At 43.0% G+C, this 25,813-nt stretch overlaps 1 protein-coding gene across 2 annotated transcripts in view; it reads right to left on the minus strand.

Annotated features, from left to right (window-relative positions):
- The window catches only part of LOC102303274 (retinoic acid receptor beta), a 233,951-nt gene that overhangs the window by 29,749 nt on the left and 178,389 nt on the right, over positions 1-25,813 (minus strand). For both annotated transcript variants that reach the window (XM_042226584.1, XM_005937488.3), the window contains one exon: positions 23,387-23,528. In XM_042226584.1, the coding sequence (XP_042082518.1) occupies positions 23,387-23,528 (142 nt within the window). The remainder of the gene's footprint in view (positions 1-23,386; positions 23,529-25,813) is intronic.

A 25,813-nucleotide genomic window follows, 5' to 3' on the forward strand; every position in this document is an offset into this window, starting at 1 on the left:
CCACCGGGCCCTCTGACCACCACCAGTAGGCAACGGGTGAAGTGTCTTGCCCAAGGACACAACGACCGAGACTGTCCAAGCCGGGGCTCGAACCGGCAATCTTCCGATTACAAGGCGAACTCCCAACTCTTGAGCAAAGCTTTCATCAAGGCATAAAAGTATAAAAATATTTTGCTCTGTAAATCATCTTTAACCCCTTAGCAGTCCTATTAGTCCCCTAAACCATCCAATGTCCCGTGGGCGGTACGTCCGACTGCTAACAGTTTAATGAGTATTTGTCCCAAGTCAGGATTGCTGTCCGATCTTTGGAAGTACTGTACATCCCTACAATATAGTAGCAGTGTGAGTAGGCGTTGATATGGCTACCTTTAGAATAAGCAATGTCACATATATACAGGCTTTCTGTTGATGCACGTCTTCCAATGTTTTCATATTCTGTCACACTGAACAAACAACTGGAACGACGAATGAGGACTGCTATCTCAGAAACACTTGTATAGACCGTAGGACCCACAGAGGCTCATATATATTCACTTTTACTTAAATATTAATACAAAGAAGAACACCTCAAATATGAGCTGCAAATTTCAGTCAAGCTTGGACGTGTCGATTTTGGAGCAGGAGCTTCTTTCTTGGTCACCAATGTACAATTGGTAAAGTCCAAAAACTGCATTTGTCCGTAATAATGCGTGTGTTGCTTTCACACACCTGTCTGCAGATCATATTCAGCAGAAGGACCAGTTTCTTGAAAATACACCAAAATGACTCAGCATTTGGTTATTTACTATTGTTTTCTAATGAGGTCTAGTTCAGTACATTCAACCACAATCCTGAGGAGGATGGCTGACTTGACAGTTGTCCTGATGACAATTATCAACAAATGGGGTAAAAAACAAAAGGTCATTTGTGAGAATGTTGACTGTATATTAGTTAAAAGTGTAAGGAAAACGTGCACAACTAACAGGGACGAGCACAGTATACTACTACACAGTATACTACTGCGGTATAACTCAAGGTTATACCGCAGTAGGTTTGGGCTGTTGGGCGATTCCCATAATGCACTGAGTGTTTCTTCTTGACTCATCTTGTTCTCTCACTACATATTTAATATTTAAACACCACTCTGCATTTTATCATTGATTATTTTAGTAATCAAGTGATCTATCGATTATTCAATCGATTAACCAGATAAGAAATGCTTCTGTCTCTTGAGCAATAATAACTATTCAAAAGAAAAAAAAACGCAGGTCTTAATAAATGAACTGCTCACTGGTTTCCATTTTAGGAATTGCAATGTTTTTTTGTTTCATCTATCATCTGTTTCATTTGTAAAACAACAACAACAAACAAACCCTGTGTATTTATGTGCCATATTAAATTTTATTATTTAAAGAAAACGTTCTCTTTAGTACAAAAATATACAAACATTCAGAGTAAAAACAAAAATAAATATGCAATCTAAACTAAGGCATAAAAATGAATCTTTACTCTGTCTTGAAGGCTTTATGAGTTCTTGTACATGTTTCTGTGTTAAAGTGCGCAGTGAATGAGTGAGTTTGTGTCTGTAAGCCTCTAGAGGAGAATGTGGAGGCTGCAATGAAGAGAAGCGAGCCTATCAGCATTCTGAAGTTTGTTTCAGGACAAACTGTTATGATGGTGTAGATGGTAATTAATACTAACATTAATTCAGTGTCCAACCTAATAACCCTCAGAGTTTTACTGGGGCATGTATATTTTTATGGGCTTGTGAAAAAAGCTTTAATTTTATATTTTTAGGTATGAGTGTAATTTAATCGAGACAGTATTTTATATTGTTTCACTTTCAAATCTGAAAAACTTGTGAAAACCTTGAAATAAATATGGTCTAGTCCACCCCATGCCCCCCTTTAGACTCACCCCTGTTGGCTCCATGTAAAATAGGATGGCTGCTGTCAGCCTCCAGCTAGCTGTATAATTTAAACATAGCATCAGACTAAGTTAAGAGTTCATCTGCATATGTTATTATGACTTATGGAGATTTTCCGGCAGATTTTTCTCTGTAAAACAAATGCCAGTGGATGGAGCAGCTATCAAGTTTGCTTTTCTTCACGTTGAAGTTTATTGATCAGGTGCTTTGATGAAGGACTCACTTTCTTTTTCCCAATAAAAGTTTTAATGTTGATCACAGGAACAGCACTGCTGCTTTGGATACTAGAAATATGTTTTCTTTCTCTTAACCTGAGCTCCACATCTCAGTAACGACTCCGCCTCTTTGCTCTTCCCGGTGTGTAAACAGACTCCACTTCCACGTTAAACTGTGCCAGTATCATTAAGGCAGCTGTGTGCCCGCACATCGGCTCATCTGACCATGCCACTGTGATGCTGCTGCCCATGTACACATCACTACTGAAACGCACAAGACCAGCCAGAAAAACCATCAGAGTCTGGCCAAGTGGGGCTGTCTCAGGACTGTTTCGAGTGCACAGACTGGAACATGTTTAAAGAGGCAGTCGCCCAAAATGGTTTCTTGGACCTGGACAAGTTCACTGAATCTGTGACCTGCTACATCAGTAAGTGCACAGAGGATATAACAGTCTCCAAAAACATCACCACAAGAGCCAATGAGAAGCCCTGGTTCATTGCAGAGATAGGTGGATCTCTGAGAAAGAGAGATGGTAAATGGTAAATGGACTGATTCTTATATAGCGCTTTTCTACTCTCACAGTGTACTCAAAGTGCTCGAGATGCTGCTTTCCGGTCTGGAGATAAAACAGTTCTCAGAACAGCCAGAGCCAACCTCTCTCACGCCATTGGAAAAGCAAAGCTTGCACATGCACAAAAAGATACAGAGCCAATTCCACAACACAAAGGACTCTCGCAGTTTATAGCAGGGCATTCGGGCCATCACACAGCACAAGCTTGCACCAAGCAGCTGGGATGGAGATGCCACCGTATGAATGATTAATTCAATTCAATTCAATTTTATTTATATAGCGCCAAATCACACCAAAAGTCGCCTGAAGGCGCTTCATAGATACAGAGAAAAACCGATTTCACCTGGATGATCAGCTAATCCTGTGGATATTGGACTTTTTGACCAACAGGACTCAGAAAGTTCGGGTCAACAACTCTCTTTCTTCTCTCCGTTCCACCTTCCTACTGCTCGTTGTCGCGATCTCTCTCATCCATGGCTGTGTGTTTCCCTGTGTACCTCATTGCGTCTTAGCTATAATTTCCCAGTCTAGTTTTGTATCGTTTTGCCATTCATCAAATGAAACTGTTTCTTTGAGTTTGAGTCTGCGTTTGGGTCCTTTCCTGCCTACACACAGTCGAAATCATGACAGAAGATCGCGACCAGACAGTGGACCCAGCAGTTTATAATCCCTCCTCTGAGCTCCGCGAGGAATTGTTTTCACAACGGAGTTTCTGAGTGGTTAGTACTGCCCATTAAGGAATACCAAGAGGAGTTAGCTCTCTGGTTACAGAGGATGATTTCTGGAGTCCCTTGGCTATTCAGATCGCTGCACCCTCTTATCTAGGACTTCCTCATCTCCACCGTGCATGTCCACCCAGAGCAGCAGCTTCAGCCCAGCCCACCGGAGGTTATTCAGCACGGCTCACTGGAGGTTATTCAGGCCGGCCCGGATCGCTGGAGGATTCGCTGGAGGATTCGCGGCCCAGCTCGGTTTCAGAGCTACCTAAAAAAGAACTTTCAGGGTTAGCTGCCTGTTCCCGCTGGACGCCCAGGAGAGCCAGTCCAGCAACCTTCCTTGTCAGCTGGGGGTTTGGAAGAGCCCGGCCAACACTTCCTCGTGTCCTTTGGGGATTCAGGAAAGCCTGTCCAGCACTCCGTGGCTCTGACACTGCCACCTGCTCCCTCTGGCGGCTTTGGTGAGTCCGTTCAGCCACCTCCTGCTCCACCGTCTGCTTCTGGTCCTATCCTCGTCTGGTCCAGCCTTGTCTGGTCCTGCACCCATCAAGCAGCGTCCAGCACTCCAGGCGCCCCAAGGTCGTCGTCTACGACCACATCTGCTTTGCCATTGCTTTCCATGCAGTCAGCCTCTAGACCTGCTCTGTCGCCGCCACCTTCCAAGCGGTCAGCCACCAGAACTGCTCTGTCGCAGCAGTCTTCCACACGGTTGGCCCCCTGAAATGGCCTGTTATGGACTGTTGTGCCGTCGGCATCTGGGTCGGCCCTTGTTCAGTCTCAGACTGTTTTTTCTGGGCACATGGCCAGTCCCTGGACTGTTTTTGGTTTGTCCTAGGACTCCTGCTCCTAGGATTTTGGGTTTTGAACTGTGTTCCTGGACTCCAGCAACTTTTGTTTTGAACTCCTTATTAAAAAAGAAGATTAATGCAGTGTATTACTTAATTACTTGCTTGAGAAAGTAATTGGGTATATTATTTATTACATTACTTTTTTATTAAAAAAGTATTATTCTGTCCCTCAGATTATTTCTGAAATATATTTTGTGATAAGTTTGTTATATGACACTTCATAGTCATGTTACTGAATCTATGTGTCAACAAATATGTTTACTCTTGGTCTGCTCATGTCTGCTCACATCCACGACTGACTGGTTGAATAACCAGCCAGGCATTTGCCAATCAAGGTCTGAATCTGTCACTCTTTCTACAACAATGAAAGTATTACAAATGGTGCACCAATAAAAGAAAAAAATACAACACAAATAACTGTTTGCTGAAGTCATTTATGTTTACCTCTCTGCATAGGCTGAACAGTAGCATTCAGCCCAGGGCAGAAGAGTAAAAAGATTGGTTACACATCAAGCATTGCCAGGATCCTGAGACACTCCACTCTATCGACAGCAGTCCAGTCGCAGAGACACCTCAGTTTTTCCAACTGGAAGTCAGGTCAGAGTGCAGATCATCCGCATCACGTTGGTCAAACAGCTTAGCAGCGAGCTTAGCTGCAGCACAAGCAAAGTAAACAGAGAAGCTGCCAGGTTACAGTCCTGGTGCAAGCAGAGTTTGTGGAGCTGCCAGAAGTTCCTACCACAATACCTGGGGCGTTCCTCACCACAGCCGGATTCCCGGACTTTTCATCAGTCGGCTGCGGTGAGTCATATGGACAGTTCATCATCACACCCCTTATCTTTATACCCAACCATGGACTGTGTGAATGCTAACCTGTACAGCCTGCTGCCCAGCTAGTAACTCAGTCTGCTGCCCAGCTAGTAACTCAGTCTGCTGCCCAGCTACCTATAGCTCAGTCTTTAGTCCAGTCGGCCTCTTTTCTTCATCCTCAGTTGGAGGTTGATATGCCTGCTGGACCTACTCTGCCATCATTTCACCCGTCTGTTGTTCCTGCATCGTTGTCCAGTCTACCGCAAGTAGCTGCCACACCATCATCACCTCCGCCCTCTGCAGCTACTTCTCCACCAGCGTTCCATCAGACTGCAGCGACTGCAGCACTCTCGGCTTCACCACCCACATCACCTACTCTACCATCATCTTCACCACCTGCAGCTACTCTACCATCATCTTCACCACCTGCAGCTACTCTACCATCATCTTCATCACCTGCAGCTACTGTATCACCATCTTCACCTCCGGATCAACCATCAGTAGCTGTAACGCAGCCAGAGGAGCTCAGCAAGCTGGAGGGACCCGCTCAGCCAGAGCTGGAGGTTGGCGTGCCAGAGGGACCTCCACGTCCAGCGCGCCCTTCACGCCGCCCACGTCCAGTGTGCCCTCCACGCCGCCCACGCCAAGCAGCACGGGCACCACGTCTACAACTTGCATGGCTAGCACATGGTGGATCGTGTGTTGTGCTACATTGTCGCCTGCCGCAGCTGCCACGCCGCCGCCGCCGGACCCGTGACCGCCCGCCGGGAGCCGACCCTTGGGGGGGGGGTACTGTCATGTAATTTAGTTATGTTTATGTTTATATTGTTCGTGTGGTGTTTTGGCTTTCTCTCCTTTTTTCCTCCTGGTGTCTCCGTGTGAGCTTCCAGACGTTTTGGTTCGCTGTGGAGACTGCAAACCCGGCAGTGTTCCTGCACTAGAGACAGCCACACCTGCCGCTCGTCCTCCTCTGCCAGCTGCAGCAGATTACGCTTGTCAAGGGAGCAGTATTTAAGACTGTAGCTGAGCTGAGGCCGACGCTGGATCCTTGAGTCAGAACTCGAATCTGGAGCGGAGTGTGTCTTTGGAAGTCACGGTGTGGGAGTTTTTGGAGTCGCCACTTTTCACCGTTCACAAACATCTGCACTGTGTGGGATTCAGGGAGAATCGCCACGGGACCACAGTTTTGTATATAGTTGTGTGTTTTCCACCCCCTGTAAATAAATCCACTGTCCTTCACTAAGAGTCTCGCGTTTGGGCCCTACGTTCACTGCCACTCCACGGTCTGCCATCTCAGCCTGTGACATCTTTAGCTTTCAGACAGCCACCACCCCTGGGAGCTCGCAGATTGCTCCCCTAGAACCCAAAGCAACAAAAATAGAATTTTATCAGCCAAACTGAATTTTTCTCAACACTCCAACAGGAATAAACCCGATTGTTGAAAAACATGAGTTGCAGAAGTCATGGATCAAACAGGGCTCCAAGTACAATGAAGAACACGCTAAAGCACCATCCACCTTTCTCCTACTATCCAATTTGTGAAACGCAGAAATGAAAACTGATCCCAGCTTCATTCTGCAAAACTGCAGCACTGGGAACAGGGCCACTCGTCAGACAATCACATTTGAGAGCCCCTGTAGTAGCAAACAAACTTAGTTTTGGGTGCACTGACCTGTGTTTTCACACTCGCTCTCTTTATCAGTGCATATGAAGCCGCATTCACTTGGAAAATTTAGAGGTTTTGGAATGAAGACAATGGATTAGAGGAAATGTCTGCCCAAAGGGCTCTTGATATGTTACAAGTGTCTCAATATGCCGTGCCCTCCCTCAGTCACAAGTTCTCAATAGCCTAGAAAAAGTCCTATAAAACCACTTAGCAGAGTGGTTTTATAAGAGACTTACAGGATAACAAATTATTAATATTAAAATATTACCTTGGAGCAAATTTTTAATTCAATTTAATTTGATTCATTTCAGTTTTATTTATATTGCACCAAATCACAACATGAGTTGCTTCAAGGCACTTTATATTGTCATGTAATAATCCTACAATAATACAGAGAAACCAAATCACCTCAGCAGTCAAATACAACTCGAACACAACTTAAAAAATAAAAGATTGCTCTATGATGATCTCACTATTGGTTAACAGGCTTTGCTACTGATAAGACCAAGATCCATTTGACTCCAGCTGGTGAACCCAACCCCTGCCTACCCATCAGATAACTTCTGCTGCCCATCTCCCACATTAATGTCATAATTAATTATACCTTAATTATAATTACAACTTAACACACTGCTAATGTGGTTGTCAGATAAAAGTACCTTTCTCTGTGTCCTTACTTCAGTTCAATTCAAAGCCGGCTAACATCCTCAAAAAAGTGTTTTTTAGGGCTTCACATGTCAACTACTTCAGCTGCTGAAGGGAAGATCTGTGTGCTTGCCTATTTACAAGCAAAGAGTGAATAAAATGTTATAGTGGCTTCTAGAAAGCCGAAATGCTTCAATTGCCCCCTGGTGCCTAGCTGCATCCCATCCAGTGGGGGTCAAACTATCCATCCTATTCTGCTTATTAATTCAGGGTCGCTGAAGGGCTCGAGCCTATTGCAGCTGCCATAGGGCGAAGGCAAAGTGCACTCTGGAGAGGTCGCTAGTCTGTCGCAGGACTAACACTGTCTGTGCATGTCTTTGGACTGTGGGAGGAAGCCGGAGTACCCAAAAAAGAACCTATGCAAAGTTTAAGTAGTTCTTCACATACTGTTCTGGGTCCACTATGGGATGCGGTTCCCTGCATATTCCTCATAATCATGTATCTCATTCTGCCAGTTCTGATTGGCTGGTGATTGCAATGAACATGTCGGACCAAGCCACCCACTCTTAAATATAAATATTGCATAGTCTTTATTCAAGATAATCCCCTCCTCTTGCTTCATCCCAGCAAGAAGGGCCGTCTGGTGAGACATCTCACTCATGCTACTCTGAGAACCGGGGTTACAAAGTAACCTAAGGTTCTCATTCCTAGCATTTCTCATTATGGAAAAATGGAGGCTCCCGTATTGTTAGACAAGCTTATCTCAAGCAGTCATAGAAATAGCCAGTATCTCACCTATCCAAGTGCGGGCCCCGAGCCCAAGCTGGGCTCTGCGGCCCCACTTGGATAGGTGAGGACTCTGCTTGAAGCTGAGACATCCAGCCTGTAAAACCGGACAAAGGTGAGAGGTGAAGACCAGCTTGCTGCTGCACAGATACCTGGATTCACATTCCTCTGAAAAGGGCCCAGGACACTGCCAGACCATGAGTGGAGTAAGCCTGCAGGCATTCTGGTCCCTGCTGCTGCAGGCTAGTATACCAAAGAGCAATCACCTCCACAATCCAAAGTCAGAGCCATTGCTTATGGCTCTTACGAGGGCCTGCCTTGTAAGGCCTAAAAAGCTGGTAATTACTCTGAAAGTCCTTAGTACAATCCAAATAAAGTCTTGCAGATAAGATCGCCTTACTGGAGGGTAACTGGTATGACAGCTGATCTATGGTTAAAATTTGGGTTCAGGAGAGATGAGCAAACCGTAGCTAGTAGTGACGGGAATTAGCTAACACTCCTGTCTGTGGACAATTAAGCAAGCTAGCACATCCAGCAGATGCCAGTCGTAACTTTTTGTAAGAATTCCCTGTAACAAGATCAACACTGGGAGTAATTTTATATATATTACTGTGATGATTCACACATACATAAGACTAATTGAAACCATCAACCAAGAAAGAACTCTCTTCCAGAGAGTGCAAACCTCTGTAAAAGCAGCTCTCACTCTGGGCAGTATTTAACTCTAAGAAAATTGTGTTGTGTATGTAGTCATTTTTTCCTTTCTTTAAAAAAACATACTTTAAGAAGTTTGTAAAGCAGTAAAACTCAGACAAAACTCAGACAGAAGGTTTCTTTGATTACACAAACATTATGCAGCAGTAGGTAATGCATAATAGGTACTGACTTGTGAATAATGACATTAGAACCTTATTATAAAATATTATACTAACTAGGCAGCTCATTATCCTTGTCTTGATAATACCTTCTTTGAAGATATTATGCATTTTGGGGTCACCTTGAAAGAAAGGCAGATGCAACATCAGAGCTCAAACGTGACATGATATTTGGATGCATCTGTTATTTAGAATCTCCATATACCAGTATCATTTCCTAGTAGTTGGCAGTACAAACCAAAGAACGTAGTTTTTGGTTTGTATTGGCAAACCAAGCTGAAAAAGACAGCTTTATTTGACAAACAGACAGTTAGGGTAGTTAGGGTAAGAGGCTGAGGATCACAACAGGAATATAGGAAATAGAGTAAGTTATTTTTAATCAGGGGCCCTGTGGGGGTGCTTAGCCTAAGGAAATCACGATATCATATTTTCCACTTCTACTAGAGTGCATAACAGAAGGGAATGGACCCCCTCCCCACTGAGACTAATGGAACGTAAAGTGGACCTAAACCATAAATTCTGATTCAGTCAAGGGACACCAGTAACCTATGAAATGCAAACTGTTCCTATGAATGTCTGTGATGCAGAGGATCTTGAGGGTCTTAACAACAGCAAGATTAAACAAATATGTAAGATTTCTTCCATTTGTGCAACATCTCTAAAATTAGAAATATCCTGTCTCAGAGTGACGCTGAAAAACTAGTTCATGCATTTATTACTTCCAGGCTGGACGACTGTAATTCATTATTATCAGGAAGTCCTAAAAACTCCCTGAAAAGCCTTCAGTTAATCCAAAATGCTGCAGCAAGAGTCCTGACAGGGACTAGAAAGAGAGAGCAGATTTCTCCTGTATTGGCTTCCCTTCATTGGCTTCCTGTTAAATCCAGAATTCAAAATCCTGCTCTGAGGCTGCTGGGGACTTCCCATAATGTGTTTCTTCTTCACTCACCTTTTCTTTCACTCATTATGTGTTTATACACCTCTCCGTATTTAATCATTATTCATCATTAACTTCTGGCTCTCCTCCACAGTGCGCCTATTTGTCTTCCTTCCCTCACCCCCAACTGGATGTAGCAGATGGCCTCGCCCCTCCCTGAGCCTGGTTCTGGCCGAGGTTTCTTCCTGGTAAAAGGGAGTTTTTCCTTCCCATGTCACTAAGTGTGGTCTCTTGATTGTTGTATTATTGTAGGGTCTTTATCTTACAATAAAAAGTGCCTGCTGTTCTGATGCTATATAAATAAAATTGAACTGAATTAATTTTAATTGAACTGAATTGAATTGGCTAAAATACAGGTCACTATGGAATTACTCTGTAAAGCCAGAGTAGCAATACTTGCCCTGCAGCAGCATCCCTTCATTTAAACAAACTGCACTGTCTGTGGTGGATTATATCTTTTTTATAACAATACTTCTTTGCAAGAAACCTTATGCCATCGGAAAGCCTGTTAATATCCCTGTAAATGAAGCTGCATTTGTAAGGACAAAGCATTTGTGTGTTAAAGAGAAGAATTGAGTATTTGGGCTGTGCCCATAAAAAGCTTTCCAACTCTTCTCTGTCAACACCAATCAGCTCATTCTGCTGTTGACCCTTGTTTGGTCTTGTTCAGTAGATTGGAGGATTGAAGAAAGAAGATTATAAATTGCATTTCATTCAAAAAATGGTCAAACTAACAAAATATCACATTTGACCTCTGACCTCTCCTTCAATATCACTAGACTGCTCTGATGGGCAAAGTGATAAAAATGCTATTTAAAACAATATTTCTTACTGCCATTGTTTGTACTAACACTGATTTTATATAAACTTAGAGAAAATAAGTTCCAGAAAAGTAACATGACAAAACCTTTTGTAGAAATGGTCACACGTTCTGATGATAAATTAGCAGGACTTAGTTCTTACTTCTAGAAGCAGTAAGTATGTACTGGTTTTCACAGTCCTGTGAAAAACACAATTTTCACATGTCTGTAATTAAAACGTATTAGTTTATATCTTAAAAATCAAATAATAAATTATAGCTTTGTAGAATAAGTCTAATCGGGAGGTCGGTGGTTTGAGCCCCAGATGCTCTGATCTGTATGCCTAAGTATCCTTGGGCAATAATGTGTTCACTGGAGTTTGAATGTGTGTGAATGTTAGATAGAGAGTGCTTAGGTGTTGAAAAAAGTGCTAGTGTGAATGGTTATGTTATATAAAACAGTCTGAGTGCTCAGGTAGAGTAAAAAAGCACTAAGAACCAAGATGTGACTGCATTTGGTAACCAGAGTGAAACATAAGAGTGAAACTTCTGGTTGAGGGCTAATATCAAATTAAGGAATAATTTATTTTCACGAGGACCACCATCACACTGAGCAGAAGGAGTCAAATGAGCTCATTTCAACATAATATTTTGAGGTTTGTGAAAAAAATTGGAATGGGTGACTATTGGATCAAGATGTTTTATGAAGGTATGAAAAACTACTATATAACCGGCTCCCAGTGATATTGCACTTCAGTTCTCAGATCCAGTGCTTACAGCCATCTTTTACAAACAATGCTTGATAACTCAGCACTAAATCTGTTAAGTTCAACCAACAAAACTACAATGACACTAAACATCCTTTTGAAAAGTTGTGTTTGATAGAATGTTTCCAATTCCATCTTTTCACTGTATTAAAAAAAATCATATTTTCTCTTGTTTTGGACATTTTATATATTAATGCAAATGCAGACAGTTACTCCTCTACATAAGTTAATCAAATTAAATGTTGCAATTCTTATTTTTAAAAAAATAAATACTGAATACCCCTGATTTTACTATTGCTTGGAATATATTATATAATTCTTCAGGAAGACTCGCTCCACCCACACACCACTCAGCATCCACAGTTCCACGGTATAGACTGTTAACAGCATCAAGTTCCTGGGAGTACACATCTCCTGAACCACCAACACCACCTCCATCACCACAAAGGCCCAGCAGCACCTATCGCAGCATTGCAGCCCGATCCTCCAGACTGAGAGATAGCTTTTTCCCGCAAGACATCAGACCCCTGAACTCACTACCGGCTCCCCCACTCCCCACCATCACACACACCCACACAAACCACTAACTTATTCTTCCTATATTTATTGTTGTTGTTTTGCACTGAATCAAACTGAAGCCTCGTCGTCTCATCTCTGTATATACTGTACTGTATATAGCAGAGATGACAATAAAGTTTTCTTTGACGTTTGAATAATAATAATGCATAATCAGTTGTGCAGACACTGATAATATTGATATTTTTGGGATTCCAATAATTTCTTTGAACTGTTCTTTTTCCGGGGTGGAATGATTGTAATACATCCAACTTTAATGACTTAAAAAAACAAAACAAGAATTAGGGGCACAAATTTGGACTTTTGAAATTCAAATAAATCTAATCCATACCAGTTCAACATTTAACCTCAGTGTCTTTGGACTGTTCTGAGTTGTGGTTGAGCTGACTTAGTCCTTTCCAACTGGATGCAATCAAAATAAGTTTCTCATAATATTGTTCTAGAGCATGCAATTATTAACAAACACAAGGAATCTATTGTTATCTTGTTGTTTTAAAAGGTACCTTTGAAGCCTTCAGTTAATTACACTTCTGTTAGCATCAACAAGGTTTTGGCATAAATAGTTTATATATAATCTGCAGATGTTTAGAAATGGTTCCAAGAGACCTCCGTAATGAGTATACTGGGATGTTGTACTTGGAGAAGACTCTCTGATAAACCTGCTACATAAGGAATGATGATGGCCCTCTGATCCTCCTTAGCTGGTGTTTGACCTTCTTTGCTGATTTGATGAAAGCCTAATTAGGATAACCACATGTTTTAAGGGTTTCCTTTACATGTGTGTGTTCCTTCTTTTCCCCTTCAGGGAACATGTCGCGGTTGGTTCCGGGTCGCTGCTCATGTGGTCGACCGGCCTGTTAGCTGAGCAGTTTTGCGTTCTTTTTCTAACTTTAATGCTCTTTCGTTGTTGTATTTCGCCGTCTACTTGGTATATTTGTATTCTTTTCCTTTTCCTCGTTTTTGGGATTTTTTTGGACTTGTTTCCAACATTCGACATGACACCAAGGCTCACCAACCTTACCTCCCCACAGCTTTTCATCATTCTGGTAAAGCCACAGAGTACTTCAACGACACTCTGTACAAACTGGAACAATTATCACCGGACTCTCCCAAGTTCATCCTGGGTGATTTCAACCACTGTTCCCCTGACAAGTTGCTTAAAGGATCTGTTGGTATCCTTTAAGCGACTTGTTACATGCAGCACACGTCAGGGGAAGACTATGGCTCTGTACCAGATGCATTTAAAGCCCTCCCCCTCCCCGCTCTCGGCCCAGCAGACCACCACACCATCCTGCTGGCCCCTGCTTACACCCCAGTCATCAACAGGGTTAAAAAGGTCACCAAAAACATCAAGCAGTGGTCCTCACCCTACAGGGATGTTTCAAAGCCACTGACTGGGACAGCCTTCTTTCTCCCTCTGATGACATCAACGAACAAGTCATCACGGTAACATCATACATCTCCTTCTGTGTTGACAACATTATCCCCTCAAAAACAGTCGCCATCTACCCCAAAAACAAACCCTGGATCACCAAGAAGCTCAAGGAAATCCTTAATAAAAAAAACCCATGGCCTCTGTGAATACTGTGGTCACCACCACCAGAACCATCCAGGTGGAGGGCAGCAACCCCTCCTCCCTCCCTGATGACCTCAATGCTTTCTACACCAGGTTTGAGATGGACAACATGGCCCAGCTTGAGGAGTCCAGATCCTCACTCAAACCTGGCAGCTCTGCACTCACCTTCAGGACTGAGGAGGTGGTGAGAGCCCTCAGGAGGACCAGGGAGAGGAGCTCACCCGGCCCTGACAACATCAGCAGTCGAGTTCTGAGGCACTGTGCAGGGCACCTAGGAAGTGTGTTCCAGACTCTATTTCAACACTCAATTAACAGTCACACCGTCCCCCAGCTGTGGAAACACTCCACAGTCATCCCCATCCCCAAAAGAAACAACACAAAGTCTCTGAATGATCTTCGTCCTCTGGCCCTCACCTCCCCGGTGATGAAGGCCATGGAGAAGATCATAAAACAGCACATGGTAAGAACAACTGACCCCCTGGTGGACCCACTCCAGTTTGCTTACCGTGCACACAGAGGCGTCGATGATGCAAAAATCTTCATCTTGGACTCCATTCACAAACATCTGGAGCTCCCTGACTCCTCTGCCAGACTTCTGTTTGCTGATTTCTCATCAGCGTTCAACACTCTGCAGCCTCATATCCTGGCCACTAAACTTTCCTCTCGATTTCACCTGATGATCAGCTAATCCTGTGGATATTGGACTTTTTGACCAACACGACTCATAAAAGTCCGGGTGAACAACTCTCTTTCTTCTCTCCGTAGTGTCTGCGCCTTCCTCTGCTCGTTGTCGCGATCTCTCTCATCCATGGCTGTGTGTTTCCCTGTGTACCTCATTGCGTCTTAGCTATAATTTCCCAGTCTAGTTTTGTATCGTTTTGCCATTCATCAAATGAAGCTGTTTCTTTGAGTTTGAGTCTGCGTTTGGGTCCTTTCCTGCCTACACACAGTCGAAATCATGACAGAAGATCGCGACCAGACAGTGGACCCAGCAGTTTATAATCCCTCCTCTGAGCTCCGCGAGGAATTGTTTTCACAACGGAGTTTCTGAGTGGTTAGTACTGCCCATTAAGGAATACCAAGAGGAGTTAGCTCTCTGGTTACAGAGGATGATTTCTGGAGTCCCTTGGCTATTCAGATCGCTGCACCCTCTTATCTAGGACTTCCTCATCTCCACCGTGCATGTCCACCCAGAGCAGCAGCTTCAGCCCAGCCCACCGGAGGTTATTCAGCACGGCTCACTGGAGGTTATTCAGGCCGGCCCTCTGGAGGATTCGCTGGAGGATTCGCTGGAGGATTCGCGGCCCAGCTCGGTTTCAGAGCTACCTAAAAAAGAACTTTCAGGGTTAGCTGCCTGTTCCCGCTGGACGCCCAGGAGAGCCAGTCCAGCAACCTTCCTTGTCAGCTGGGGGTTTGGAAGAGCCCGGCCAACACTTCCTCGTGTCCTTTGGGGATTCAGGAAAGCCTGTCCAGCACTCCGTGGCTCTGACACTGCCACCTGCTCCCTCTGGCGGCTTTGGTGAGTCCGTTCAGCCACCTCCTGCTCCACCGTCTGCTTCTGGTCCTATCCTCGTCTGGTCCAGCCTTGTCTGGTCCTGCACCCATCAAGCAGCGTCCAGCACTCCAGGCGCCCCAAGGTCGTCGTCTACGACCACATCTGCTTTGCCATTGCTTTCCATGCAGTCAGCCTCTAGACCTGCTCTGTCGCCGCCACCTTCCAAGCGGTCAGCCACCAGAACTGCTCTGTCGCAGCAGTCTTCCACACGGTTGGCCCCCTGAAATGGCCTGTTATGGACTGTTGTGCCGTCGGCATCTGGGTCGGCCCTTGTTCAGTCTCAGACTGTTTTTTCTGGGCACATGGCCAGTCCCTGGACTGTTTTTGGTTTGTCCTAGGACTCCTGCTCCTAGGATTTTGGGTTTTGAACTGTGTTCCTGGACTCCAGCAACTTTTGTTTTGAACTCCTTATTAAAAAAGAAGATTAATGCAGTGTATTACTTAATTACTTGCTTGAGAAAGTAATTGGGTATATTATTTATTACATTACTTTTTTATTAAAAAAGTATTATTCTGTCCCTCAGATTATTTCTGAAATATATTTTGTGATAAGTTTGTTATATGACACTTCATAGTCATGTTACTGAATCTATGTGTCAACAAATATGTTTACTCTTGGTCTGCTCATGTCTGCTCACATCCACGACTGACTGGTTGAATAACCAGCCAGGCATTTGCCAATCAAGGTCTGAATCTGTCACTCTTTTTACAACAATGAAAGTATTACAAATGGTGCACCAATAAAAGAAAAAAATACAACACAAATAACTGTTTGCTGAAGTCATTTATGTTTACCTCTCTGCATAGGCTGAACAGTAGCATTCAGCCCAGGGCAGAAGAGTAAAAAGATTGGTTACACATCAAGCATTGCCAGGATCCTGAGACACTCCACTCTATCGACAGCAGTCCAGTCGCAGAGACACCTCAGTTTTTCCAACTGGAAGTCAGGTCAGAGTGCAGATCATCCGCATCACGTTGGTCAAACAGCTTAGCAGCGAGCTTAGCTGCAGCACAAGCAAAGTAAACAGAGAAGCTGCCAGGTTACAGTCCTGGTGCAAGCAGAGTTTGTGGAGCTGCCAGAAGTTCCTACCACAATACCTGGGGCGTTCCTCACCACAGCCGGATTCCCGGACTTTTCATCAGTCGGCTGCGGTGAGTCATATGGACAGTTCATCATCACACCCCTTATCTTTATACCCAACCATGGACTGTGTGAATGCTAACCTGTACAGCCTGCTGCCCAGCTAGTAACTCAGTCTGCTGCCCAGCTAGTAACTCAGTCTGCTGCCCAGCTACCTATAGCTCAGTCTTTAGTCCAGTCGGCCTCTTTTCTTCATCCTCAGTTGGAGGTTGATATGCCTGCTGGACCTACTCTGCCATCATTTCACCCGTCTGTTGTTCCTGCATCGTTGTCCAGTCTACCGCAAGTAGCTGCCACACCATCATCACCTCGGCCCTCTGCAGCTACTTCTCCACCAGCGTTCCATCAGACTGCAGCGACTGCAGCACTCTCGGCTTCACCACCCACATCACCTACTCTACCATCATCTTCACCACCTGCAGCTACTCTACCATCATCTTCACCACCTGCAGCTACTCTACCATCATCTTCATCACCTGCAGCTACTGTATCACCATCTTCACCTCCGGATCAACCATCAGTAGCTGTAACGCAGCCAGAGGAGCTCAGCAAGCTGGAGGGACCCGCTCAGCCAGAGCTGGAGGTTGGCGTGCCAGAGGGACCTCCACGTCCAGCGCGCCCTTCACGCCGCCCACGTCCAGTGTGCCCTCCACGCCGCCCACGCCAAGCAGCACGGGCACCACGTCTACAACTTGCATGGCTAGCACATGGTGGATCGTGTGTTGTGCTACATTGTCGCCTGCCGCAGCTGCCACGCCGCCGCCGCCGGACCCGTGACCGCCCGCCGGGAGCCGACCCTTGGGGGGGGGGTACTGTCATGTAATTTAGTTATGTTTATGTTTATATTGTTCGTGTGGTGTTTTGGCTTTCTCTCCTTTTTTCCTCCTGGTGTCTCCGTGTGAGCTTCCAGACGTTTTGGTTCGCTGTGGAGACTGCAAACCCGGCAGTGTTCCTGCACTAGAGACAGCCACACCTGCCGCTCGTCCTCCTCTGCCAGCTGCAGCAGATTACGCTTGTCAAGGGAGCAGTATTTAAGACTGTAGCTGAGCTGAGGCCGACGCTGGATCCTTGAGTCAGAACTCGAATCTGGAGCGGAGTGTGTCTTTGGAAGTCACGGTGTGGGAGTTTTTGGAGTCGCCACTTTTCACCGTTCACAAACATCTGCACTGTGTGGGATTCAGGGAGAATCGCCACGGGACCACAGTTTTGTATATAGTTGTGTGTTTTCCACCCCCTGTAAATAAATCCACTGTCCTTCACTAAGAGTCTCGCGTTTGGGCCCTACGTTCACTGCCACTCCACGGTCTGCCATCTCAGCCTGTGACATCTTTAGCTTTCAGACAGCCACCACCCCTGGGAGCTCGCAGATTGCTCCCCTAGAACCCAAAGCAACAAAAATAGAATTTTATCAGCCAAACTGAATTTTTCTCAACACTCCAACAGGAATAAACCCGATTGTTGAAAAACATGAGTTGCAGAAGTCATGGATCAAACAGGGCTCCAAGTACAATGAAGAACACGCTAAAGCACCATCCACCTTTCTCCTACTATCCAATTTGTGAAACGCAGAAATGAAAACTGATCCCAGCTTCATTCTGCAAAACTGCAGCACTGGGAACAGGGCCACTCGTCAGACAATCACATTTGAGAGCCCCTGTAGTAGCAAACAAACTTAGTTTTGGGTGCACTGACCTGTGTTTTCACACTCGCTCTCTTTATCAGTGCATATGAAGCCGCATTCACTTGGAAAATTTAGAGGTTTTGGAATGAAGACAATGGATTAGAGGAAATGTCTGCCCAAAGGGCTCTTGATCTGTTACAAGTGTCTCAATATGCCGTGCCCTCCCTCAGTCACAAGTTCTCAATAGCCTAGAAAAAGTCCTATAAAACCACTTAGCAGAGTGGTTTTATAAGAGACTTACAGGATAACAAATTATTAATATTAAAATATTACCTTGGAGCAAATTTTTAATTCAATTTAATTTGATTCATTTCAGTTTTATTTATATTGCACCAAATCACAACATGAGTTGCTTCAAGGCACTTTATATTGTCATGTAATAATCCTACAATAATACAGAGAAACCAAATCACCTCAGCAGTCAAATACAACTCGAACACAACTTAAAAAATAAAAGATTGCTCTATGATGATCTCACTATTGGTTAACAGGCTTTGCTACTGATAAGACCAAGATCCATTTGACTCCAGCTGGTGAACCCAACCCCTGCCTACCCATCAGATAACTTCTGCTGCCCATCTCCCACATTAATGTCATAATTAATTATACCTTAATTATAATTACAACTTAACACACTGCTAATGTGGTTGTCAGATAAAAGTACCTTTCTCTGTGTCCTTACTTCAGTTCAATTCAAAGCCGGCTAACATCCTCAAAAAAGTGTTTTTTAGGGCTTCACATGTCAACTACTTCAGCTGCTGAAGGGAAGATCTGTGTGCTTGCCTATTTACAAGCAAAGAGTGAATAAAATGTTATAGTGGCTTCTAGAAAGCCGAAATGCTTCAATTGCCCCCTGGTGCCTAGCTGCATCCCATCCAGTGGGGGTCAAACTATCCATCCTATTCTGCTTATTAATTCAGGGTCGCTGAAGGGCTCGAGCCTATTGCAGCTGCCATAGGGCGAGAGGCAAAGTGCACTCTGGAGAGGTCGCTAGTCTGTCGCAGGACTAACACTGTCTGTGCATGTCTTTGGACTGTGGGAGGAAGCCGGAGTACCCAAAAAAGAACCTATGCAAAGTTTAAGTAGTTCTTCACATACTGTTCTGGGTCCACTATGGGATGCGGTTCCCTGCATATTCCTCATAATCATGTATCTCATTCTGCCAGTTCTGATTGGCTGGTGATTGCAATGAACATGTCGGACCAAGCCACCCACTCTTAAATATAAATATTGCATAGTCTTTATTCAAGATAATCCCCTCCTCTTGCTTCATCCCAGCAAGAAGGGCCGTCTGGTGAGACATCTCACTCATGCTACTCTGAGAACCGGGGTTACAAAGTAACCTAAGGTTCTCATTCCTAGCATTTCTCATTATGGAAAAATGGAGGCTCCCGTATTGTTAGACAAGCTTATCTCAAGCAGTCATAGAAATAGCCAGTATCTCACCTATCCAAGTGCGGACCCAGAGCCCAGCACTGCTTGGGCTCTGGGTCCGCACTTGGATAGGTGAGGACTCTGCTTGAAGCTGAGACATCCAGCCTGTAAAACCGGACAAAGGTGAGAGGTGAAGACCAGCTTGCTGCTGCACAGATACCTGGATTCACATTCCTCTGAAAAGGGCCCAGGACACTGCCAGACCATGAGTGGAGTAAGCCTGCAGGCATTCTGGTCCCTGCTGCTGCAGGCTAGTATACCAAAGAGCAATCACCTCCACAATCCAAAGTCAGAGCCATTGCTTATGGCTCTTACGAGGGCCTGCCTTGTAAGGCCTAAAAAGCTGGTAATTACTCTGAAAGTCCTTAGTACAATCCAAATAAAGTCTTGCAGATAAGATCGCCTTACTGGAGGGTAACTGGTATGACAGCTGATCTATGGTTAAAATTTGGGTTCAGGAGAGATGAGCAAACCGTAGCTAGTAGTGACGGGAATTAGCTAACACTCCTGTCTGTGGACAATTAAGCAAGCTAGCACATCCAGCAGATGCCAGTCGTAACTTTTTGTAAGAATTCCCTGTAACAAGATCAACACTGGGAGTAATTTTATATATATTACTGTGATGATTCACACATACATAAGACTAATTGAAACCATCAACCAAGAAAGAACTCTCTTCCAGAGAGTGCAAACCTCTGTAAAGGCAGCTCTCACTCTGGGCAGTATTTAACTCTAAGAAAATTGTGTTGTGTATGTAGTCATTTTTTCCTTTCTTTAAAAAAACATACTTTAAGAAGTTTGTAAAGCAGTAAAACTCAGACAAAACTCAGACAGAAGGTTTCTTTGATTACACAAACATTATGCAGCAGTAGGTAATGCATAATAGGTACTGACTTGTGAATAATGACATTAGAACCTTATTATAAAATATTATACTAACTAGGCAGCTCATTATCCTTGTCTTGATAATACCTTCTTTGAAGATATTATGCATTTTGGGGTCACCTTGAAAGAAAGGCAGATGCAACATCAGAGCTCAAACGTGACATGATATTTGGATGCATCTGTTATTTAGAATCTCCATATACCAGTATCATTTCCTAGTAGTTGGCAGTACAAACCAAAGAACGTAGTTTTTGGTTTGTATTGGCAAACCAAGCTGAAAAAGACAGCTTTATTTGACAAACAGACAGTTAGGGTAGTTAGGGTAAGAGGCTGAGGATCACAACAGGAATATAGGAAATAGAGTAAGTTATTTTTAATCAGGGGCCCTGTGGGGGTGCTTAGCCTAAGGAAATCACGATATCATATTTTCCACTTCTACTAGAGTGCATAACAGAAGGGAATGGACCCCCTCCCCACTGAGACTAATGGAACGTAAAGTGGACCTAAACCATAAATTCTGATTCAGTCAAGGGACACCAGTAACCTATGAAATGCAAACTGTTCCTATGAATGTCTGTGATGCAGAGGATCTTGAGGGTCTTAACAACAGCAAGTGATAAAGTACAGATAGTTTGATTAAAGAAATTTCTTGCATTTGCACAATGTCTCTAAAATTAGAAACAAGTGATGCTGAAAAACTAGTTCATGCATTTATTACTTCCAGGCTGGACGACTGTGATTCATTATTATCAGGATGTCCTAAAAACTCCCTGAAAAGCCTTCAGTTAACCCAAAATGCTGCAGCAAGAGTCCTGACAGGGACTAGAAAGAGAGAGCAGGTTTCTCCTGTATTGGCTTCCCTTCATTGGCTTCCTGTTAAATCCAGAATTCAAAATCCTGCTCTGAGGCTGCTGGGGACTTCCCATAATGTGTTTCTTCTTCACTCACCTTTTCTTTCACTCATTATGTGTTTATACACCTCTCCGTATTTAATCATTATTCATCATTAACTTCTGGCTCTCCTCCACAGTGCGCCTATTTGTCTTCCTTCCCTCACCCCCAACTGGATGTAGCAGATGGCCCCGCCCCTCCCTGAGCCTGGTTCTGGCCGAGGTTTCTTCCTGGTAAAAGGGAGTTTTTCCTTCCCATGTCACTAAGTGTGGTCTCTTGATTGTTGTATTATTGTAGGGTCTTTATCTTACAATAAAAAGTGCCTGCTGTTCTGATGCTATATAAATAAAATTGAACTGAATTAATTTTAATTGAACTGAATTGAATTGGCTAAAATACAGGTCACTATGGAATTACTCTGTAAAGCCAGAGTAGCAATACTTGCCCTGCAGCAGCATCCCTTCATTTAAACAAACTGCACTGTCTGTGGTGGATTATATCTTTTTTATAACAATACTTCTTTGCAAGAAACCTTATGCCATCGGAAAGCCTGTTAATATCCCTGTAAATGAAGCTGCATTTGTAAGGACAAAGCATTTGTGTGTTAAAGAGAAGAATTGAGTATTTGGGCTGTGCCCATAAAAAGCTTTCCAACTCTTCTCTGTCAACACCAATCAGCTCATTCTGCTGTTGACCCTTGTTTGGTCTTGTTCAGTAGATTGGAGGATTGAAGAAAGAAGATTATAAATTGCATTTCATTCAAAAAATGGTCAAACTAACAAAATATCACATTTGACCTCTGACCTCTCCTTCAATATCACTAGACTGCTCTGATGGGCAAAGTGATAAAAATGCTATTTAAAACAATATTTCTTACTGCCATTGTTTGTACTAACACTGATTTTATATAAACTTAGAGAAAATAAGTTCCAGAAAAGTAACATGACAAAACCTTTTGTAGAAATGGTCACACGTTCTGATGATAAATTAGCAGGACTTAGTTCTTACTTCTAGAAGCAGTAAGTATGTACTGGTTTTCACAGTCCTGTGAAAAACACAATTTTCACATGTCTGTAATTAAAACGTATTAGTTTATATCTTAAAAATCAAATAATAAATTATAGCTTTGTAGAATAAGTCTAATCGGGAGGTCGGTGGTTTGAGCCCCAGATGCTCTGATCTGTATGCCTAAGTATCCTTGGGCAATAATGTGTTCACTGGAGTTTGAATGTGTGTGAATGTTAGATAGAGAGTGCTTAGGTGTTGAAAAAAGTGCTAGTGTGAATGGTTATGTTATATAAAACAGTCTGAGTGCTCAGGTAGAGTAAAAAAGCACTAAGAACCAAGATGTGACTGCATTTGGTAACCAGAGTGAAACATAAGAGTGAAACTTCTGGTTGAGGGCTAATATCAAATTAAGGAATAATTTATTTTCACGAGGACCACCATCACACTGAGCAGAAGGAGTCAAATGAGCTCATTTCAACATAATATTTTGAGGTTTGTGAAAAAAATTGGAATGGGTGACTATTGGATCAAGATGTTTTATGAAGGTATGAAAAACTACTATATAACCGGCTCCCAGTGATATTGCACTTCAGTTCTCAGATCCAGTGCTTACAGCCATCTTTTACAAACAATGCTTGATAACTCAGCACTAAATCTGTTAAGTTCAACCAACAAAACTACAATGACACTAAACATCCTTTTGAAAAGTTGTGTTTGATAGAATGTTTCCAATTCCATCTTTTCACTGTATTAAAAAAAATCATATTTTCTCTTGTTTTGGACATTTTATATATTAATGCAAATGCAGACAGTTACTCCTCTACATAAGTTAATCAAATTAAATGTTGCAATTCTTATTTTTAAAAAAATAAATACTGAATACCCCTGATTTTACTATTGCTTGGAATATATTATATAATTCAATTCAATTCAATTCAATTTTATTTATATAGCGCCAAATCACAACAAAAGTCGCCTCAAGGCGCTTCATAGATACAGAGAAAAATATAGACCACAACAAATCCTTTATTTCAAACCAACAGCTGTATTTAATTTGCTCACATCAGTACTTTGTGTAAATTGTGTCAGAAACTCACACTCTTTGGACATTCCAACTGCAAAGCACTTCTGTAGGCGGCAATACTGACAACGGTTCCGCGTCACCTTGTTGATAATGCAGTTCTTGTCCCGGTGACACGTGTACACCATGTTTTTCTGGATGCTTCGGCGGAAAAAACCCTGCAGAGACAGATACATATAGGAAGGCAGGGGAGGGTGGGGATGCATTATAAAAGCAGCGTCTCACATAGTTATCCTCACTTCACTTCTAATCTTCTGCAACTGCATTTTTGCTAAAACATCCACACAGCTCCACTGAAATCCTCTGGTCACTGGATATCATAACGTCACAACAGTGTGTATAACAATGTGCTGGATGTTTTGTTTTTTTATTGCCATTAATACTGAGCGAAAAGAGAGTGTGTCCCAGCTGGGAGCTTCAAATGCTGCTTTGAGCTGGGAAATTGAGTACAAGCAGGAACAGACACTAAAGAATTTAATGGTATCAAAAAGTGAGGCTGCTCGTACAGTATGAAAGACTTAACCAACAACTTGCTATATCTGTACTTAAAGTAACATTAAATTTCTGCAGAAGACCAAATGAGTGTTCTAATAATAAATTACTAGAGGATTTCAAATGAACTCAATTTGTGAGTCTGTCCAAAAAGTTTTAGGCAACAAAGTGCCTAAAAACCTTGGGTTAGTGGAAAGATGTGTGTTGGATGGAGAAGATCATTTCTATTTCAGAGACTCTGCTTTGGGATCTACAGGAGCTGGATTAAAAGGAAGATGATTTACTTGCATAAATGGCACTAACAATTCCAAGTGAGTTCCTTCATAAAAGCTGCTCTTAGAGCATCTTAAGTGAATAACAAAGAGACCTCCTAAACTGAATGAAGGGACAGAATGGACACTACTGCTCAAATGCTCAGTGAAATTACTGGTGTTGTGCTGTGTTTGAAATATAAGTTAACGAGCTAAAGGCCAAATTTGTTTTTAAGGAGCATTTTTGGTTTAAATTAAAAGTTTTCCCACAGAGTGGCTAACCACCATCTTCAGTGCTTTTGGACTGTTCTGACTTGCAGCTGAACAGACAGTCCTTCCCAGCTGGGTGCCATCAAAATAAGTTTGTGATAATATTATTCTACAGCATGCAGTTATTAACAAACATAATAAAATGAAACATTATTATCTTGCTGTTCTAAAAGTTCCTTGTAAAGCCTTTAGTTATTTACACTTCTGATAGCCATCAATAAGCTTTGGGCATAATTTTGTTTGATATTTGAAAACGATGCTTGGTAGAGTTTATATAAATTGGTTGGTTTCCTGGCACCGACCTGGCTGTTAAGCATAGTTCACAAATATTCAATAGGATTGAGGTCATGGCTTTTAGAAGGCAGTTCCAGAAGCTTCATGATTAGCCTGCTTTATTCATCCCAAACCAGTTTGATATGCGTTTGACATCACTGTCCTGTTGGCACACCCAGTTGTGTCCCAATCGTATAGATATTGATATGAGGTGAATTTAAAGAATCTAGAAGTACTCGTCCTTCTTCACTATTCCCTCAACTTTTTCCATTGTGCTTATACCACTAGCAGCAAAACAACCCCAAAGCACGATGCTTGACAGTGTTCATGGATTTCAAAGCCTCACCTTTGAAATCCATGAACACTTGCTGTAGCTCAGGTGGTAGAGCGGGTCATCTGCTGATCGGAAGGTTGGTGGTTCGATTCCTGGCTTCCCCTAGTCTGCATGCCAAATATCCTTGGGCAAGATACTAACTAAGTTGCTCTCAGATGCAGCCATTGGAGTATGAAAGTGTGTGTGAATGTTACTTAGAAAGCACTTAGAAAAATGTGATTGGGTGAATGTACAAGTTGTGTAAAGCCCTTTGAGTGCTCAGAAGAGTAGAAAAGCGCTATATAAGAACCAGTCCATTTACCTATATATCTCTTGTTAATATAATCAAATAGCTCAAGTCTTTGTCTTGGTTGACCATAAAACTCCATTCATTTGGCTTGTCCATGTGGTAGGGCTGTGCAATATGACCAAAATCTCATATCCCGATATAAGACATCTACCATCCCGATAACGATATAAATCACAAAATATTTAATATTTTCTGTAAATTCTGTGAATCTCGGGCAGGTGAAGTGTTTCCAGCTGGGCGTCGTGTATCTGGAGTCGAGTGTTTTAACTGATGCATGAAACTACACATTTTTAGACATAAGTTGTAACGGCCGCCGTTTTCTTTGTATTTATTACACGGCGTGCTGCGGGGAAAAGTTCTAACGTTTGAGTCTAAGGTTTATTTTTTAGCACCTGGCGGCTCTTTTTTTGCTTCTCATCCATAAATAATCTGCATCTTTCACGTGATTCAGTTTATTTTGAAAAGTCTCAACAGGATCTTGAGCTTTATTGTGAAAGGTTTATGTGGAAAATAAACAAGCGGACATGCGATGGT

The sequence above is a fragment of the Haplochromis burtoni genome, unplaced genomic scaffold, assembly GCF_018398535.1.
Source record: "Haplochromis burtoni strain Fernald_Lab_line unplaced genomic scaffold, NCSU_Asbu1 Contig_218, whole genome shotgun sequence".
Lineage (NCBI taxonomy): Eukaryota > Metazoa > Chordata > Actinopteri > Cichliformes > Cichlidae > Haplochromis > Haplochromis burtoni.